A 17,493-nucleotide genomic window follows, 5' to 3' on the forward strand; every position below is an offset into this window, starting at 1 on the left:
TACTTTCCCCCATCATCCGTTCTCATCGCTTTCAATTTAAGCCCTTTCTGTGTGGTAACAAAAGTTTGAAACTGTTTGTAAGCATCCAACACTTCATTTTTGCTCTTTAACACAAACACCCATGACTTTCTAGAGAAATTATCAATGAAAGTACCGTGCACCCTCATATGAACTAACATGCATAGTGCATACATCAGAGTGTACCAAATCAAGAGCATTAGACTTCTTAGCGACATTTTTGTAATAAGAAGAGTTCACATGTTTTCCATGTATACAATACAATAATTACAAAAGTCACTTTTACGTCAAATCTCCCTAAAGAGGAGAGAACCTAAAGGCCTTTTTGGCTCATATGGCCAAGTCTTTTGTGCCAAAGCTCCATTTGTGAATGGACTTTCGCTATAGCCAAAAACTTGCCAGGTAATGTTTTACAATACAAGTAATATAAAGTCCCCTTCTTGCTACCTTTTTGTCACGTGCGTACTACACTTGCGCCACATGGACAAGCTTCTGCTACAATCTAGCGTCAGTCGTAGTTAGCATAGGACCTACCGTGGCACCTTTGTGTGCCTCTAGCAAGACGTGCATGCCCAAGTCGTTCATAGGTTTTCTTAATGCCAGGGACATATCGTACATCTTGCAAAATCAGATCTTGGCCATTTTCAAGAGCCAAATGAATGGTGCCAACACCCTCTATCTCACATGCATAGTTGTTGCCGTTGTAGAGCTTGCCAACCTGCAGTGTATGAAGAAAACGACTCCAAAGAGGGAGTAACGTGAAAAGAGGCACGCTGTCCACTATCCAAGATTGGATAAATCAACATGAGCTGAAAGCAAAGCATCATTATCACTTCCCTTTTGGTGATGTACATATCACTTGTTGCTGCCATAACATCTCCATTAATGCTTGAGGTTGCAACAAGCACTTCTTTAGTGTCAGAAATCTCTTCAATGACCACACTAGATGCAACATTTGCTTTAGCAACTTCTTTTGAGAAAGAGTTATCATCATCTTTCTTACCATCCTTCGTTTTCTTTCCCTGCTGTTGCTAAATTGGCTTTATCTGACATAAAAATAATTTTAAATGAATTATTGGATTTAGAAATGAGAGGGTTTTCTCGCTTGGAACACCAGAAATGAATTATTGGAATTCTTGGAATTTTAAGTGAGAGGGTTTTTCTCACTGAAGACATCCAAGTACAGATATTTCTAAGTGTGTCATTCAGAGTAATGACGGGAGCATCGAGAACGAGAATATTTGTAAGGCCACCAGGAATGGGTACTTTTGATGCGTCACATTGGATGGGTGACAGGGAGCATCGGAAAGAAGTATCTGACCATCCGGGAACGGACATCTCTGATGCATCATAGGATGGGTGACATAGAGCATCGCGAAGGAGATTGTACCGTAAACTCGGTAGGAAAGGACTAGGTGATGGGTATTCTTGATGCGTCACAATGTGGGTGACGGGTGCATCGGAAAGGGGATATCCATAGTCGAGAGGAAATTCCGAACTGTGTTAGAATTGTGCACAAGGAAAAGCAAGCACTTGAATGAAGATGGGTTCAGAGGACTTTGAGGAAAAACGGATGCTTTATGAGAAAGCAGGATTGCTTTTCGGGAAAGCAGATGCTTTCCCGCGAGGAAGTCTATGTCTGCATTGCAACTGTGCATGTGATTGCATCTAGGGACGCCCGTCGCCTGGGAAGTGGTGTGAAAGCATTGTTTTTAACTTATAAGGTTTTATTGAGTTTTTGAAGAGATTTAGACGATTTTAAAAGGTGACCGACCGCCTACTTAATAAGTGGGCAACCTATGATTAAATAAAGCAGTAAAAACCAGCCAACGATTTTTCTCTCTCTTTTTCTGGAAGCAGAGAGAAAAAAAAAGAAACAAAAAGAAAAGAAAAAGAAAAAGAAAAAACGGCCGCAATCTCTACGCGAGCAGCCAATGCTTTGCTATCTTTGCCGTGGCCAGGGAGCTATAAAAGCATCACACGCCCTCTCCAAGAGGAAAGACCAGTTTTCGCAAGGAGAAGATGCTGCTGCAGATTTCAGCCGCAAAGAAGACGTTTGCCGGTGATGCCCATGGCTGCCCCAAGTGTACCCGATGTCGCCAGTGCCCAGTGCGCGAGTTCCCTCGTGAAGAAGTGCCTACAGAGCGTGTTTCCATCGTGACAAGCTGCTGTTTTTCTTTGTTTTCAGCCCATAGACGTCGTAGCCGGGCTTGATTTACGAGAAGGAACCCGAGAACACCTCTTTTGTGTGTAGAATTGGAAGAGAGGATTTTCTATGTAGAGATCTCTTCCGGGGATTTGCTTTTTGAGAACCGAGTTGCATTTCGAGCGTCGAGACTTTGAAGGTAACGATTTTCATGTTATGATCTCTCTAAGTATTTGTTTGCAGGTGTACTTCCTCTTAGTGAGGGAGTAGGAGCAAAGGAAGGCATAAGCCTCTGCAGGAGAAAAGCGCTCCGAGGAACTAGAGCCAGATCAGCCCAAGGGTTTTGTACCGGAGTTTGGGAAGTAGATCCGTGGATCGGGGAGAGGTAGTCTCTCGAGTTGTGATCCGGAAGTCGGGATTCCCAAGTAAGGATTTCGTGTCCAAGAAAGAGGAATCTGGAAACAGAGTCAGAAAAGAGTTGCAGGGATGCCATGCACAGAGTCTGGAAGGTGAGATCTAGAGGCGAGAACCTTGGTTCCCGAGGATTTGGAATAAGGAACGGAAGTTCCTTGGAATAGGGTTTTGCCCTAGGAATAGGAAGCCGAGGCTTCCGGGAACTATCAAGTCTTATCCTAGAACGAATGTGGTAATACGTTCGGTTCAAGTGCTTGTATAGACTTCTAAAGATACTATTACTGGGGGGGACCAAACCATCTTCTGGTCCCAGTACTGTGTCGATCTTCTCACTCTCTCTCTCTCTATTTATTTCTCTCTATATCCTTTGGCTTCAGTATTAAGTGATAAATTCTATTTATCCGAGTATATTTTATATTGTTATGCGCTCCCGTTTGTGAGAGTGGTATCGGAGCATGGTCTCCTCTTTTTCTTTGTAAAGGAGGACGATTCTGGGAAGATACGGGAAGAAGCTATGACAAACCAAGAGAGAAGTAAGCAGGTGGAACCCTAAGCCTTGCAGGAAGAGCTCGCAGAGTTGGGAAAATTTTTCTCTCTACAAGAAGTCGACACAAGACTTTGGATTCTCTGAGAAGGCGACAAGAGCATGATGCTCAAGAACCTAGAGAATCCGAGGAGCGGAATGCTCAAGATACCTCAGAATCCAGAAAATATTCATGAACATCAATCGAGAACCATAGCCATGAAATCCCGTCATTCCAGGAAGGATATGAAGAAGGTCTCTAGACCTAGGAACACTTCAGTCAAGTTTGATACTTTTGACGGAAGGGAAGATTCCCCGAAAGCTACCGCTTTCATTCGACAGTTTGAAGTTGCCTTTGCAAACGACAATTTTTGAAAAGCGTCGAAGGCGAAGCTTGTGACCAAACATCTCAAGGGGAATTGCAAGTACTTGGTGGTATACCAAAGCTCTGCAAGGAATTCACAACAAGACTTGGATTCAATTAAAGGCTGAATTTGTGGACAATTTTTTTTCCTCTACGCTTTGAGGAAGACATCAAAGAAGATTGGGATTGGTTTGCCCGATGGGAGCACGAGCGAGTCATGGATTATGTGAATCAAAATTCGTTCACTCTTTCCAAGGTGGCTCCATTCTTGAACCTCTTTGAGGAAGAAACGATAAAGAAGTTTAACGAATGACTTTTGCCCAAATTTTGTAGACACATCCGCAAGATACTTTGCAGCGGATGGTGGAGTCAGCAATACAAGTTGAAAGTGTACACCTCAGTGTACATAGAATCTAATCCCTGCAGTGGGATGGGAACCATTGAACACAGAAATAACGAATTTTTGTTACCTCTCCTCCAAGGATACGTTGCTATCCAGAGAAAGTTTGGAGTAAGGGAATTCAATCTAACTCCCGAGTTTTTGAATCAGAAGACCCTCAAACTTTAAGTGAGAGGGCATGTCTTTGATCTAGTATCTGATAGTTTCCTAACAGATTACCTGCTATTGCGGGAAGGACATTACAAAGAACCATTCCGCGATTTCAAGCAAGAAAAGCTTTTGTCAAGCTTGGGTACCTTATGAGCCTACACCCCTTACCCGATAAGGGAAGATATGGTAGTGCTTTTTGCACAAGTGAATGAACACTCTTTATGAGGGAAGGGGCAAGAGACTGATTGCTATGGCATGTGCTCGAGGAATCCAAGGATTGGAATCCTAGTTTATTTGATGAGTGGGTTTTGCTCTAAGATCGAGCCAAGGGATCGTCAGGTTGAGCGTCTTCGCTCAAGATCTTACGAAGGGAAGGTAATTTCCCAGGTTCACCGAAGATGCAGACCTATGTGGGTCATCTACTAGTCAATTTTTTTTTTTGATGAACGGAATGAGATGAACCAACTTCCTTTTCAGGAACTGCACGAGAGTTTGTTATACTCTCTTGAGCACCTTTTTGTGTGCAAGGATATTCCGACACGAGAATCTCTATTTGAGATGTGTTTGGTAGAAGGAATTTGAGTTTCTCTACGGAGAAGAGGTTTTCTGATGGTGGTTGATCATTGAGTACGCTATGTGCTTTTACCATTACAACAACAACTTTTGGTTGCGGTATATGTTTCTCCATGAGCAGGTCAAGTAGCATTTATACGCTACTGGAATAAATTCAAACTATTATGTTCGTAAGATTATAACTTGCCAACCGTTTCAAAATGGTAAGAATTACCTTAACCACATATGGGAGAACATCATTCAGATCTAAAGCGGGTTTGCCCTTAAGTGGGCCGAGTTTGAACATAGGTTCATAGAATGGTATGGCTAGAATTTTATCTACCTAAGATTTTGCAAGTCGTCATTGATACTTGCAAGGTGAATCATTTTTTATGATTTTGCAAGGAAGAGACGCTAATGGGCGTCGGAAAAACATTGCACGTGGTAACAACCCGCTCGAGGAAAAACGCGGAAAGACGTGCAACAATGCACAAGGAATCTTCGGATCAGAACAATTGGCCTATCCAAAGCAAAGGCCCGGAACAAGAACCTTCTTTAATGTGATCACAGACTCTGTTTGAGAAAGCAAGATATCGAGATTAATGCTCTATGATTGGGCATTCCCTATGTGGGAGGACACAATAGGTTTAATATCCTTAGGACTAAAAACGCAAGATTGTGCGCACAGATACCTAGATTGATTTCTAGGAGGATTATTCTTCTTGAGGTTGAGAAGGTGGAAGTGAGTTAACAGATTCTCGGATGAGGAAACTTCCGATCTGTTGGAAAGACACGAATGATGAGTTCTTACATGGCTCGTAAGTTTGATGATTGGTGAAGGATATACTCGAGGTACTAGAGGAAGGACATGAACTTGTAAGGTAAGTATTGAATTATTGAATTATTGATTTTTAAAAAAAATTAATTTTAAAGTTCTCTTCTGAGAAAGGACCAGCTCAACTCATCATTGAGTAAGATTTGGAATCTTTCCGGTTTCTCCCGGTAGTTTAGTTGGACCTCTACAGTTGAGGACCACTGTTTATAAGTGAGAGGGATGTTGCTAAATTGGCTTTATTTGACATAAAAATAATATTAAATGAATTATTGGATTTAGAAGTGAGGGTTTTCTCGCTTGGAACACCAAGAAAAATAATTCTAAATGAATTATTGGAATTTTAAGTGAGGGTTTTTCTCACTGGAGACAATCAAGTACAGATATTTCTAAGTGCGTCATTTAGAGTAATGACGGGAACACTGAGAACGGGAATATCTGTAAGGCCACCAAGAACAGGTACTTCTGATGCGTCACATCGGATGGGTGCTAGGGAGCATCGGAAAGAAGTATCCGACCATCCGGGAACGGATATCTCTGATGCGTCATAGGATAGGTGACAGAGCATCGCGAAGGAGATTGTACCGTAAGTTCGGTAGGAAAGGACTAGGTGATGAGTATTCTTGATGCGTCACAAGGTGGATGACGGGTGCATCGGAAAGGGGATATCCATAGTCGAGAGGAAATTCCAAACTGTGTTAGAATTGTGCACAAGGAAAAGCAAGCACTTGAATGAAGATGGGTTCAGAGGACTTTGAGGAAAAACGGATGCTTTATGAGAAAGCAGGATTGCTTTTCGGGAAAGCAGATGCTTTCCCGCGAGGAAGTCTATGTCTGCATTGCAACTGTGCATGTGATTGCATCTAGGGACGCCCGTCGCCTGGGAAGTGGTGTGAAAGCATTGTTTTTAACTTATAAGGTTTTATTGAGTTTTTGGACAGATTCATACCATTTTTAAAAAGGTGACTGACCGCCCACTTAATAAGTGGGCAGCCTATGATTAAATAAAGCAGTAAACACCAGCCAACGATTTTTCTCTCTCTTTTTTTGGCAGCAGAGAGAAAAAAAAAAGAAAAAACAAAGGAAAAGAAAAAAAACCGACTGCGATCTCTACGCGAGCAGCCAATGCTCTGTTATCTTTGCCGTGGCCAGGGAGCTATAAAAGCATCACACGCCCTCTCCCAAAGGAAAGACCAGTTTTCGCAAGGAGAAGATGCTGTTGCAGATTTCAGCCGTAAAGAAGACGTTTGCCGGTGATGCCCATGGCTGCCCCAAGTGTACCCGATGTCACCGGGGCCTAGTGCGTAGGTTCCCTCGTGAAGAAGTGCCTACAGAGCGTGTTTTCATCGTGACAAGCTGTAACAGACTTGGACACTCCAAGTCGAGAATCTACCGCGACAGCACAAATAATCACTTCAAAACAGTTCATAGTTCACAATTGATTCGACACTGGCCTGACGGAGTTCCGTGCCTAGAGATATTGGCCCCAGAGAATGGCGCCCCTTTCGGTATTTCTTTTTGTATTAATCTGTGTTCAAAGTACAAGAGTGTAGGCGCCTGCGCTCACTCTCAGATTCTGCATCCAGATTCTCTGATTTGTGAGGCCCTGCCCACATATTTAAATGTTTATGAAGGGATGCTTAAAGCAGAGCCCCAAGCTGAAAATCAAAATCTCTTCATAAAATAAAGCAGAAGAGGTTTCTCTCTCTCTCTCTCTCTCTCTCTCTCTCTCTCTCTCTCTCTCTCATCTCTTGCGTAGGAAAAGCAATGCTCAAAAGTTGCCGCAAATTGGGCCGAAAATCACGGGCGTCTGTACTGTTGCCACGTGGCAAATTATCCGCAATTTTCGGGGCTGCCGTACAGTAGCCACGTCAGCATTTGATGATCTCCCGGGGTTCCCACAGGACACAGAGTGTGTGTACTGGGCAGCCATGTCACCATTTGTGACATACCCCCCTCTTGAAAGCATTGTGATCGCCCTCGATTACGCCTACAAAACAGGCAAAAGCCATAAACTATCTTAGCACACTGACTGTTAGTACCTACGTACTAGGAACATACATCTAGCACATGTACCAATCGACAATCACATCACAAGACATCACTTGACATCACAGGACATCACATGACAAATCACATTCAACATTCATTCGGATCTCAGACCATGATTTATCGGCAATGCAATTAGCAATTGCATCTAGATCCACTCAAGACCTCATAGATGCCCGATTGACTAATCTCTGTTGCAACCATGTTTATCGAGATCATTCAGACCAAAATGCTGCAGTCATTTCGTCTATCAGTTCCTGCACTAAAACAAGTCAAGAACAAATCAGTTTCATATTCGGGAACTCCATTTCATAAAGTCATACAGCAGAATACTGTCAGCTCTCAGTATCCCTGAAGCTCAAAGAGACATCAGTGACTCTAGTATTCTAAAATTCGAGGCATCTGTTGACAACGGAGCGGAGTAACTCCCCTCTTGTGCAACCCACTGCACTAGATCTTTGGCCAAGCTGAATTCGGGGTTCCATTTGGAGTAGACTATGCTAAACCAAAAGCTTCAAGGTAAAGTTTCACAATCTGAGGAGTATCTGCTAGGTCCTCCTCCTCCATCCACTTCGCATCCAATGCAGGATAGTTCTTGAATTTAACCAAGAACCGCCTTCTGACTTTACCCTTATTCTATCTGTCCTTATGTGCCAAAATCTATTCAGGAACAAGGATCTCCTCTTTTCTTCCACTTCGGGTTGCTCGTCAGGCTCCCCATCTTCGGGCACATCGCCTTTAAAAGGTTTTAAGAGACTCACTGAAATGCATTGTGAATCCTTCAAGTGTCGGGCAGTTTCAGTTGGAAGGAGACATCATTGATCTTTTCGCAGATCTGGAAAGGTCTGTAGTATCTCATATTAAGCTTTGGAAAAAGCCTCTCCTTTCCCTTCTTCTTTCTTAGGCGTGCCTTCTCAAATCGTAAGAGCACCCAATCATCCTCCTTCAATTTCAAATCGCGATGGTGGCGATCTGCTGCCTTTTTTTGTCTTTCCTGAGATTTCTGCAAAGCGTCGCAGACCTTGGCAAAAGCCGTGTCTTAGTCGCGCGTGTACTCATCAGCTTCAAAAATCTTATCTTTCGTGCTTAGGAAGGGTGGAACCTTCGCAACACCTTCAATAATCTCAAATGGCGCCTTCCCCGTTGAAGAGTGTACCGTGTTGTTGTAGGCAAATTCCACCAAAGGTAGATACTTTTCCCATTGAGTCTTCTGATCTGAGATGTAAGACTTCAATAAATCTAAAACCACTGAATTGGCAATCTCAGATTGCCCGTCAGTCTGCGGGTGGAAAGATGACGAGAATTGCAACTGTGTGCCGATGTTCTCCCAAATTGCCTTCCAAAACAAACTCGTGAATCTGGGGTCCTGTCGGAGACAATCGTCTCGGGTATGCCATGTAATCTGAAAATCTGGGCCACAAACAGTCTCTCTAAATGATCTTGCTTGATTGTTGTCTTCACTAGAATGAAATGAGCCTACTTGCTAAATCTGTCAATAACAGTCCAGATACCATCGTGACCACTCTATGTTCTCGGGAGATCAAAAATGAAATCCATTGCAATACTTTCCCAGGGACGGGTGGGTATGGGCAAAGGTTGTAACAATCCCTGTGCTTTATGCCCGTCAAACTTGACCTTCTGGCATACCAAGCAACTGTGCACAAACTCGTCCACATCCTTCTTGAGTCACGGCCAAAAGAAGTCTCTCTCTACCCCTTTCAAGGTTGTAGCAATGCCGCGGTGACCCGTAAAAGGCGGACAGTGGCATTCAGTCATAAACTTTTCCCTCAACGGCTGTGTAACGCACAACATGGTCTTCTTCATCAAGTAGCCATCCCGAATGGAATATCCCGCTACTATCTCCCCATCTTGTATCCGTGTGAAAATGTCTGCAAAATCTGTATACGTGGCATATTGATCGACCATATCCTCGAAGCTCCTATGATGTATCGCGGAAATAGCCAGAATCAACAGCTTCCGAGACAAAGCATCTGCCACCAAATTCTTTTGTCCCTGAACATGGACAATCTGGAAGTGAAATTGTGACAAGATGTTCGCCCACCGCATCTGCTTTTCCAATAGCTGCTTTTGTGACAAGAAGTAGTGTTAACTCTGATGGTCTGTAAAGACAGTAAAATCCGCTCCGAGTAGGTAATGCCGCCATTGAGTAAGAGCATGGATAACCGGCAAAAGCTCTTTCTCATAAATCTTTGCTGTCAATTCCGGCCTTGAGAACAATCGGCTCTCGTAGGCAATGACATGGCCTTCTTACATTAAGTCCGCACCCAGACTACAACCACAAGCATCACAATATACTTAAAATGACTTCTGTAAGTCCAGCAAAGTCAAAACTAGTCCCGTAGTCAATTTCTCTTTCAATGTCTGAAAGGCAGTTACCTCTGTGGGTCCCCACGAGAAAGGACTCCTTTCTGTGTCAAAACATGTAAAGGGGAAGCAACCTTTGCAAACTTTCTAATGAACCGCTTGTAGTACGAACACAATCCCAAGAAGCTTCTAACTTCATGGACATTCTTCAAATCAGGCCAATTACGAATAGTCTCTATCTTGGCCGGATCCATTTGCACTCTTGCTGCTGACACAATGTGTCCCAAAAAGTGTATCTCTGGTAGGAAAAATTCACTTTTCTTCGCATTAATCACTAACTTGTGATCTCGTAATGCTTGAAAGACTTGAAGCAGATGATCTCTATGTTCTACCTCATCGTTGGAGAAAACAATGATGTTGTCAAAGAAAGTGCCAACAAATAGTCTATACTCTCGAAAAATCCTGTCCATCATCTGGTTAAATGTTGCAAGAGCATTGGTTAAGCCAAAAGGTACCCCAAAAGCTCAAATAACCCAAAAGTCGTCCGAAAGGCTGTCTTGTAGACGTCGCGGTGCGATTTGGATATGATGATATCCACTTTTCAAGTCGATCCTGCTAAAGCACGAGGATCCATGAAGTCGGTCAAGTATATCATTGATTCTAGGAATCGGAAATCTGTTCTTGACGGTGATTTTGTTGAGAGCTCTATAATCGATGCACATTCTCCAAGATCCGTCTTTCTTCAAAACCAGCAACATTGGAGAGCAATACGGTGAAGTACTAAGCTGGACAAGACCCTTTTCCAAGGGGTCTTTCACTTGGTTCATAATTTCTTTGTTTTGGGCTCGGCTCACACGGTAAGGTGGCCGGTTTGGTGGTGTGCTTCCAGGTATCAGATCAATGGTATGATCTTCAGGATGAGCGGGTGGTAACTCGCCTGGCATGCCCTCTGAGAAGCAATCGGCATGAGAGTGGAGAAAATCTTGGCGTTCTTTATCAAGTTCAGACATATTTGTCCTATCCTCATCATTCAACTCTTTCAAAAAGATCGAGTAAACAAACAGACTGGATTTCATTAATTTAGAAATGGCCGAAGCCCTTAAGTTTTACATGGAGTACAATGGTTCTGCCCTTCTCTGTGGTCAAAGTCGCTTTCCTTGCCCGATAGTCGACCATGGCCGTGTTCTTGTGGTACCAGGGAATTCCCAAGAGGACATCACAACCTTCCAAAGGCATTATGTAAAAGTCCTCATGCCCCAAATACCCATGACAATGCAAGCGAAGTTTGCCAATGACAGGTGTAATGGCTACGTCTCTGCGAGGTGCCGCTAGAGCTGCCTCTGCAAGTGATCCCATCCTATCGGGAGTGATCTCGAGCCGCACCGCCAATTCCGTTGAAATGAAGTTGGCCTTGGCTCCTCCATCAAAGAAGATCATGGCTTCTTGGTCTTTCACTTTGCCCCAAGCTCGACAAAGTTCTATACTCTCGTCCATCGTGCTGGGATCGGTACCCACGCAATCTGGAACCAATCCTGTTTTCGTCTTGCCTTTTCTTCCACGGTCCTCAGTTGCTTCTAACTCTTAGGCCTCTCGTCGTCCTTGTCGTTCTATTCTCTCTGTGCCTTTTAGGGCACTTCGCGGAGATATGTCCATTTTCCCCGCATCCAAAGCCCTTCCCCTCCTTTATGTAGCGAGCCCTCTCTTGAGGAGTAAGTTAGGGTCGTGCATCCTTTTCTTTCTGTTCTGGGTTGCTCTTTCTCTTTCTACTTTCATTTTTCGAAGTCTGTTCGGCTCTTTGTGTCATGATCTCATCTGTGGGGTAGGTCAGACTGCCCGAGTGAATGGCAAAACCCCGTTTCGCATGACTCATCAACTCCTGAATGGAAGTTGACTTTTGTTCCAAGCAGTGGCTGCTGTGTGTGCGTGGAAGAGCGCAAAATTGCGCTTGCGCTTTGTTACCAGTTTGTAGATAGCGTTGAGTGTTGCTGGTGGTAGCGCTGGATTCTGAGAGAGAGAGAGAGAGAGAGAGAGAGAGAGAGAGAGAGAGAGAGAGAGAGAGAGAGAGAGAGAGAGAGAGAGAGAGAGAGAGAGAGAGAGAGAGAGAGAGAGAGAGAGAGAGAGAGAGAGTACGCAGAGTGTGTCACAAACTTGGGCACCCCAAGTCGGGAATCCAACACGACACACGAGAAAACCACTTTAAATACTTCACAACTTCAGAACTTGAGTAGACACGGCCCGACGTAGTTTCGTGCCCAAAGGTATTGGCCCCAAAACCTGGCACCCCTTTCAGTATTTCTTTATTATATTAATGCTTGAGCAAAGCACAACACACGAGGGGTCCTTTGCTCTCAGACGCCACGTCCAGATGCTCTGAAGAGTGAGGCCCCAAAGGGTCTGTTTATTCTTACAAGGGTTGCCCCAAAACAGAGCCCCAAAAGAAGTAAACTCAAAAACAAGAAGTCCCAAAAGCAATTGGTTCCTAAAAGCTGCCAAAAGCCATCAGCGCAATTTGCGAAAATCCATATAGGCTGCCACATCAGCACCTGTCAGTGCAAATCATGGAAATCCGTACTGTTTGCCATGCCATCATGCCGTACAACCTGTCCGTACCTTCTGCCACATCAGCATGCCGTTGTGTCTTGCCACGTCATCTGCTCTGTGTGTGTGCACGCGCGCTCGCGGGCAGTACTGCCACATCATCATTTTGTGATAGAGTGTTGCGTGTACTTCTAACTATAGTACACTAAAAGTTAAAGAATGTTTTATGTATGGTTTTTAGAGTACATAAAGGTGTCTCCACACCTTGGGTGAGCCTTTATACCCAACATAGCCATCCCTGGCAATGATCAACAGGGCTCTGACATTCTCCAACTTGCAAGCAGAAGCAATATATGGTGCAAGAGGCCCACCAACCCACACCCACCAAACCAATTTCAAACCTAATCACTCATCAAACAGAGGAAAAACAAAAAAAGGACAAGTAGTAAACAAGCGAAACAAGCAAACATACATGCTCACACCTCAACCACAAGCAATCATGCAGAACACACTCAACACTCACCCCAAGCACATGCAAATCCACAAGCACAAGCATCAAATACAAAAGAATTAAGGCGGATGCAAGCAAGCAAGCTATACAAACAAAAACCAAGAGATAAGAGAAACCAAGCCGTAGTCCCAGAGTTTGCCTCTAGTGACCCCATAAGGTAATTCACCACCGTCCCTCCTGTTTGTGTATGCCTTCCATGTGGGAGAGCATTATAGCCCCCTGAATTAGACCCCTGCATCATCCCGTTATAATAAACGAGACTGTGACGTGATCCCAGCTTAGAAAGGGATCCCCTTAGTGGCCTCCGACTGGTACGGGCTGTACCTACCAATGCTGGCTCTAATAGGTGTAATATCTGTGTGTCCTCGTGATCATACATCTCACATTGGCGGCTCTGTGTGTGGGCATTGAAGTCCATGAGAAAGGCCTCTCCTAATGTAGAGTAATACACGGTCTCCTTTGATAGGCATGCATATGGTGAGGCTTCCATCTCCTCCTCCTCTTGTGGGCCGCCTCTCCTAATGTAGAGTAATACACGGTCTCCTTTGATAGGCATGCATATGGTGAGGCTTCCATCTCCTCCTCCTCTTGTGGGCCCTTATTTTTGTGATGGCAAAGTCCATGGGACGGTCATCAATGATCTCTGCAGAGAGATTCTTGGTCTCTTCTCACCTGCAACACCCTCAACATGCATGCTCTGCAGAAGTGGTCATCTAAGAAAATGGGAGCACCCTCCAAACTTTGGAGTATGAATCTTTTATTCATGAATATCGTGCGGGCTGCCTCATCCTGAAATTGTACAATAAGGGCCCTTTTCTTCATGGCATCAAGTTCTCTTTTAGGGATCACATGGGGGAGGAACGGGTGTGTCTCTGTGTGGATTTAAATGTGCAGGTGTGTGTGTGTGTGTGTGTGTGTGAGTGAGAGAGAAATGAAATAAATGAAATGTTATATTAACGTCTTCAAAAGGCCATAGTGACCTATGAGACCCGAAAGTTACAAAGTGGTGGATCTGATACAAAGTCAGAGTAACAAAATAACCTAACAACAGTACAAAACAAAGATATATACTATGGGGTCCTAAGTTGGTCGATGTGAGCCAAGCAAAAAACTAAGCCAAAAATGGGCGGCTTGTTGGGATAGCTGAATCACAAGAGATCTAGCATCGGTCGTTGGCGAATCTCATCAATTTCCTCCATAGTTAGTAGTCTGACCGGGCGTTGTGCATACCTGGCCAGCGTGCTCCGAATTTTCTGTCGTAGCCTCCGTCGATGCTGTGTAGTTCTTCGCAGTCGCGGGCGCCTGGATTTCCCCAGTTCAATCGCTCGGTCAATCAGTGTGCCTCTGGTGTGAGACGAGGGGGAGCTCTGCTGTGGGAGTGGCTTTTGCGGTTGTCCCGTGTCTGCTCTGAAGAAGTCTGTGATCCGTCTTTGAGACTGGCTAGCCTCGCCATTCATCGAGAGAGAGAGAGAGAGAGAGAGAGAGAGAGAGAGAGAGAGAGAGAGAGAGAGAGAGAGAGAGAGAGAGAGAGAGAGTGATTCTACCTTTTGTCCAATACTAGATGGAGGTTGGCATTGAAGATTGTTTGCACATAGAGTTTGAGTACAGCAAAGATAAGTACGTTTGCAAAATGTTGTTCTTAAGGCTTTATTCAGCTGAGAAGGTTCTGGTGCGTATATTGGCGTAATGACATCCATCATTATTGTTGCTAGATATCATTTAAGCGATGTGGTTATAGGCAAGATCTATTTCTTGCTAGTTCGCATCAAAATAAAGCATATGGAGCTTGAAATCAGACGTCGTGAATCAACTGGCTCTGGCCCCAATACATATGTGGAGACAGAGACCTTAGCCAAGTTTGAACTAATGGATGGTGCACCTGTCCGCGGTAAGTAGCCATTTTTCTTTAGAAAAAAGTGAGATTGGGCCACTATTGTTAGCTTTCCAAAACAAACCTTAGTGACGAAGTCAGATAGGCAAACATTTGAATGTTCGTTATTTTTCTTTACTTAGTGGATTTACCTCTGCATGTGAAGCATTGTAGTTCCCTTTATTTTAATCGTTTTAGAAGTGCAAAAGACCTTGTAAACATTTAATGTGTCATTTGACTCTCCTTTGTTTCAGAATGCCTACATGAGTCATCACCTTGTTTTGTTATGTTAATCGAGTCTAAAACCAACTTTAGAGACCATCAAGAATGATGTCGATTTGTCACATGTTACTGCTCTTTTATGTTACTCTCAGGAGAATCAATACCAGTCAGACTTTTTCTCAGTGACTATGATCTCACTCCAACTTACCGCAACATCAACAATAAATTCAGTGTGAAGTACTTCTTCAATCTTGTCTTGGTTGATGAAGAGGACAGAAGATATTTCAAGCAACAGGAGATCACTATGTATCGATTGGATTCTTAGCAAAGACTGTAAGTTGTGTTCGATGTCTGTTCATAGAGTTGTCTGAGGTTGTTTTGCAAACATTGAAAACGATTTTAAAACTACTATACCTGCCACCATCTATTTTTTATGACTCAAGCAAAATTCTGTAGAACTCATTTTTATTAAATTGCATGCAGGATTTTTGACCTTGAGGATCTTTGAACTTGATCGAGCTTACATGTCATCATTAATTGGTTGCAAAACCTTTGTATTTGGCCACTCTAGTGGGTCAAATGTAATCAAACCATGGTGTTGATTGCCCCCATGCTGCTCTTTTGTAGTAGAGTTAGCCACAGTTGATACTGGAAGTAGAGAATAGAATGCCATACATGGTTTGACTTTAGAATGATCCATAGCCTTAGGTTTTCCGAATGACCTACAGAATTGTAACCACACTTGAATAGGTAATAATACAAAGAAGTCATCAGTCCACAACAATTTTTATTGTGAAAGGCTGCGACTTCAGTTAAACTCGTGCGTTTTTTTTGTCAAGTGGCGATTACTGCTAATTAGCTTATATTTTTGTTACTATCTGTGAATTGGAACCTGTTTGAAGACATTTGATTTCAAGAAAATGAAGAGGTTTGAGTAAAAGATATGCCTAATGTCAAAGTAGACGACGGTGTGGGGTGCAATGAAAAACGCAGAGTATGCATATAGTGAGAGCTTTTCAAGAGTCAGCTCTCTCTCTCTCTCTCTCTCTCCCCCCCCCCCCCCCCCCCCCCCCCCCCCCCCCCGATGATGTTGATCTGATATCTATCATCTCTCTTTTGTAGAGCCTTGGTATTGATGGTATCATCAAGCAAAGCCTTGATAGTACCACATGTGTAGTTGTTGCTATAGACCGGTATGAGCCTAAAGAGAGCTCTGTGTTTTTGTATCTTAGTATAACTCGTCCCACTATGTTGGTCAAGGAGCTATTGTAGGGAGTGAGGCTCTCCAAATAGTGGATGATATCTCTCTCTAACGGTGGCATATGATATGATCTACATACATAATGCTCCTCATAGTCCGCCTCTTGAGTCGTGGAGATTTGAGCTGCACTACCCACCTTGGTCTCAACGCTGTGAGGATAATATGAGCTAGCCAATCGCTCTTGCCTCAATACTCTAATCCACTCAATTGGTAAGAGGTGGATGTGTTGAGCATCTTGATAATATTGCAAGGGTGTCAAAGGGATACATAATTACCCCATGCGGTGTGGACCCTTATGTCACATGCATAGTCCATGATTCTTGCTCTCATGTCTCAAACTATCTAGATGCTTGGAAAGCATGCTAGAGGCTCATATCTCTAAATTTGTATGTGTGATAAATGTTCTTGAAAGAGTGCATCCACCAACATAGGTGGAGTAGCAATCTTTGCTCGATGATATAATATGGTAGTGTCAAAGGTTCGCTATGTATCATTGTTGGCATCATAATGAAATGTAGTCCCTTTATTTGAGTCCATAAATCAGTTGCTAGGCTTGGTGTCCTGTTGTTGTTGCATGCATCAGTGCTAGGGTGACCAACCCTTTGTCTAGGGCTCCTAGAAGTGTGCATGGTGACAGTCTCTCTAGCATGGCTAAGGTTGAATACCCTTGTGTCAATCTAGCCATGGCCCCTACTCCCATGGTGAAGCAGGCTGAAAAGTGTCCCCATATATAAACAAGAAGTGACTACCTCTACTTGACCTCTTGCAAGCTTGAATGTAGCATGGCTCCTCCTCTACCTCGAGCTATGGAAGGCACGAGCTTTGTCTCTCCAAGGCTCATTGTAAGAGCCTATGTGCACAGAAATCATTGAGTGCATGGAGGGTCACAGAGAGAGAGAGAGAGAGAGAGAGAGAGAGAGAGAGAGAGAGAGATTTGATCATTAGTTCTCTTTGTTGGACGGGTACGTCGCGACGGACGTCAGCACAGCGAGAACTTACCTAACATATAATGTCAACTGAAGACGAAGCTCGACCCGCAGGCGCGTGGAAGCAAGCAAAGGGTGTCAATCTCTACTCGACCAACTAATGACTACTTCCTACAGAGATATCAACTCTACATGCCATCGGTTCTGTGAATGTGAGAGTCTCATATGATGCTACCACAAGCCAAAAGCCCATTAGATGTTCTCGAAACGTTACGAAACTTGAGGGATATCCTATCAACACCAATAGGCCACTCTCCCTAAGGTTCGTGACCAAAAAAACCTACTCAATACCCTCCGTGCAGAAAACGCGTAGGATGTCTGGCCGGTTTTTG

General features: G+C 43.8%; 1 protein-coding gene across 3 annotated transcripts in view; it reads left to right on the top strand.

Annotated features, from left to right (window-relative positions):
* Window positions 1-15,731, top strand: part of LOC147440309 (vacuolar protein sorting-associated protein 26A-like) — a 59,411-nt gene extending 43,680 nt beyond the window's left edge. For 2 of the 3 annotated variants that reach the window (XM_086530085.1, XM_086530084.1), the window contains exons 10-13: window positions 14,384-14,439; window positions 14,535-14,710; window positions 15,067-15,247; window positions 15,398-15,731. In XM_086530085.1, the coding sequence (XP_086386211.1) occupies window positions 14,384-14,439; window positions 14,535-14,710; window positions 15,067-15,239 (405 nt within the window). In that variant the 3' untranslated portion in view covers window positions 15,240-15,247; window positions 15,398-15,731. The remainder of the gene's footprint in view (window positions 1-14,383; window positions 14,440-14,534; window positions 14,711-15,066; window positions 15,248-15,397) is intronic. The other variant, XR_015190375.1, reaches the window with a different exon arrangement.
* The last annotated feature ends 1,762 nt before the right edge of the window (window positions 15,732-17,493 follow it).

This window comes from Adiantum capillus-veneris, chromosome 15, assembly GCF_014529385.1.
Source record: "Adiantum capillus-veneris isolate H3 chromosome 15, ASM1452938v2, whole genome shotgun sequence".
Classification (NCBI taxonomy): domain Eukaryota; kingdom Viridiplantae; phylum Streptophyta; class Polypodiopsida; order Polypodiales; family Pteridaceae; genus Adiantum; species Adiantum capillus-veneris.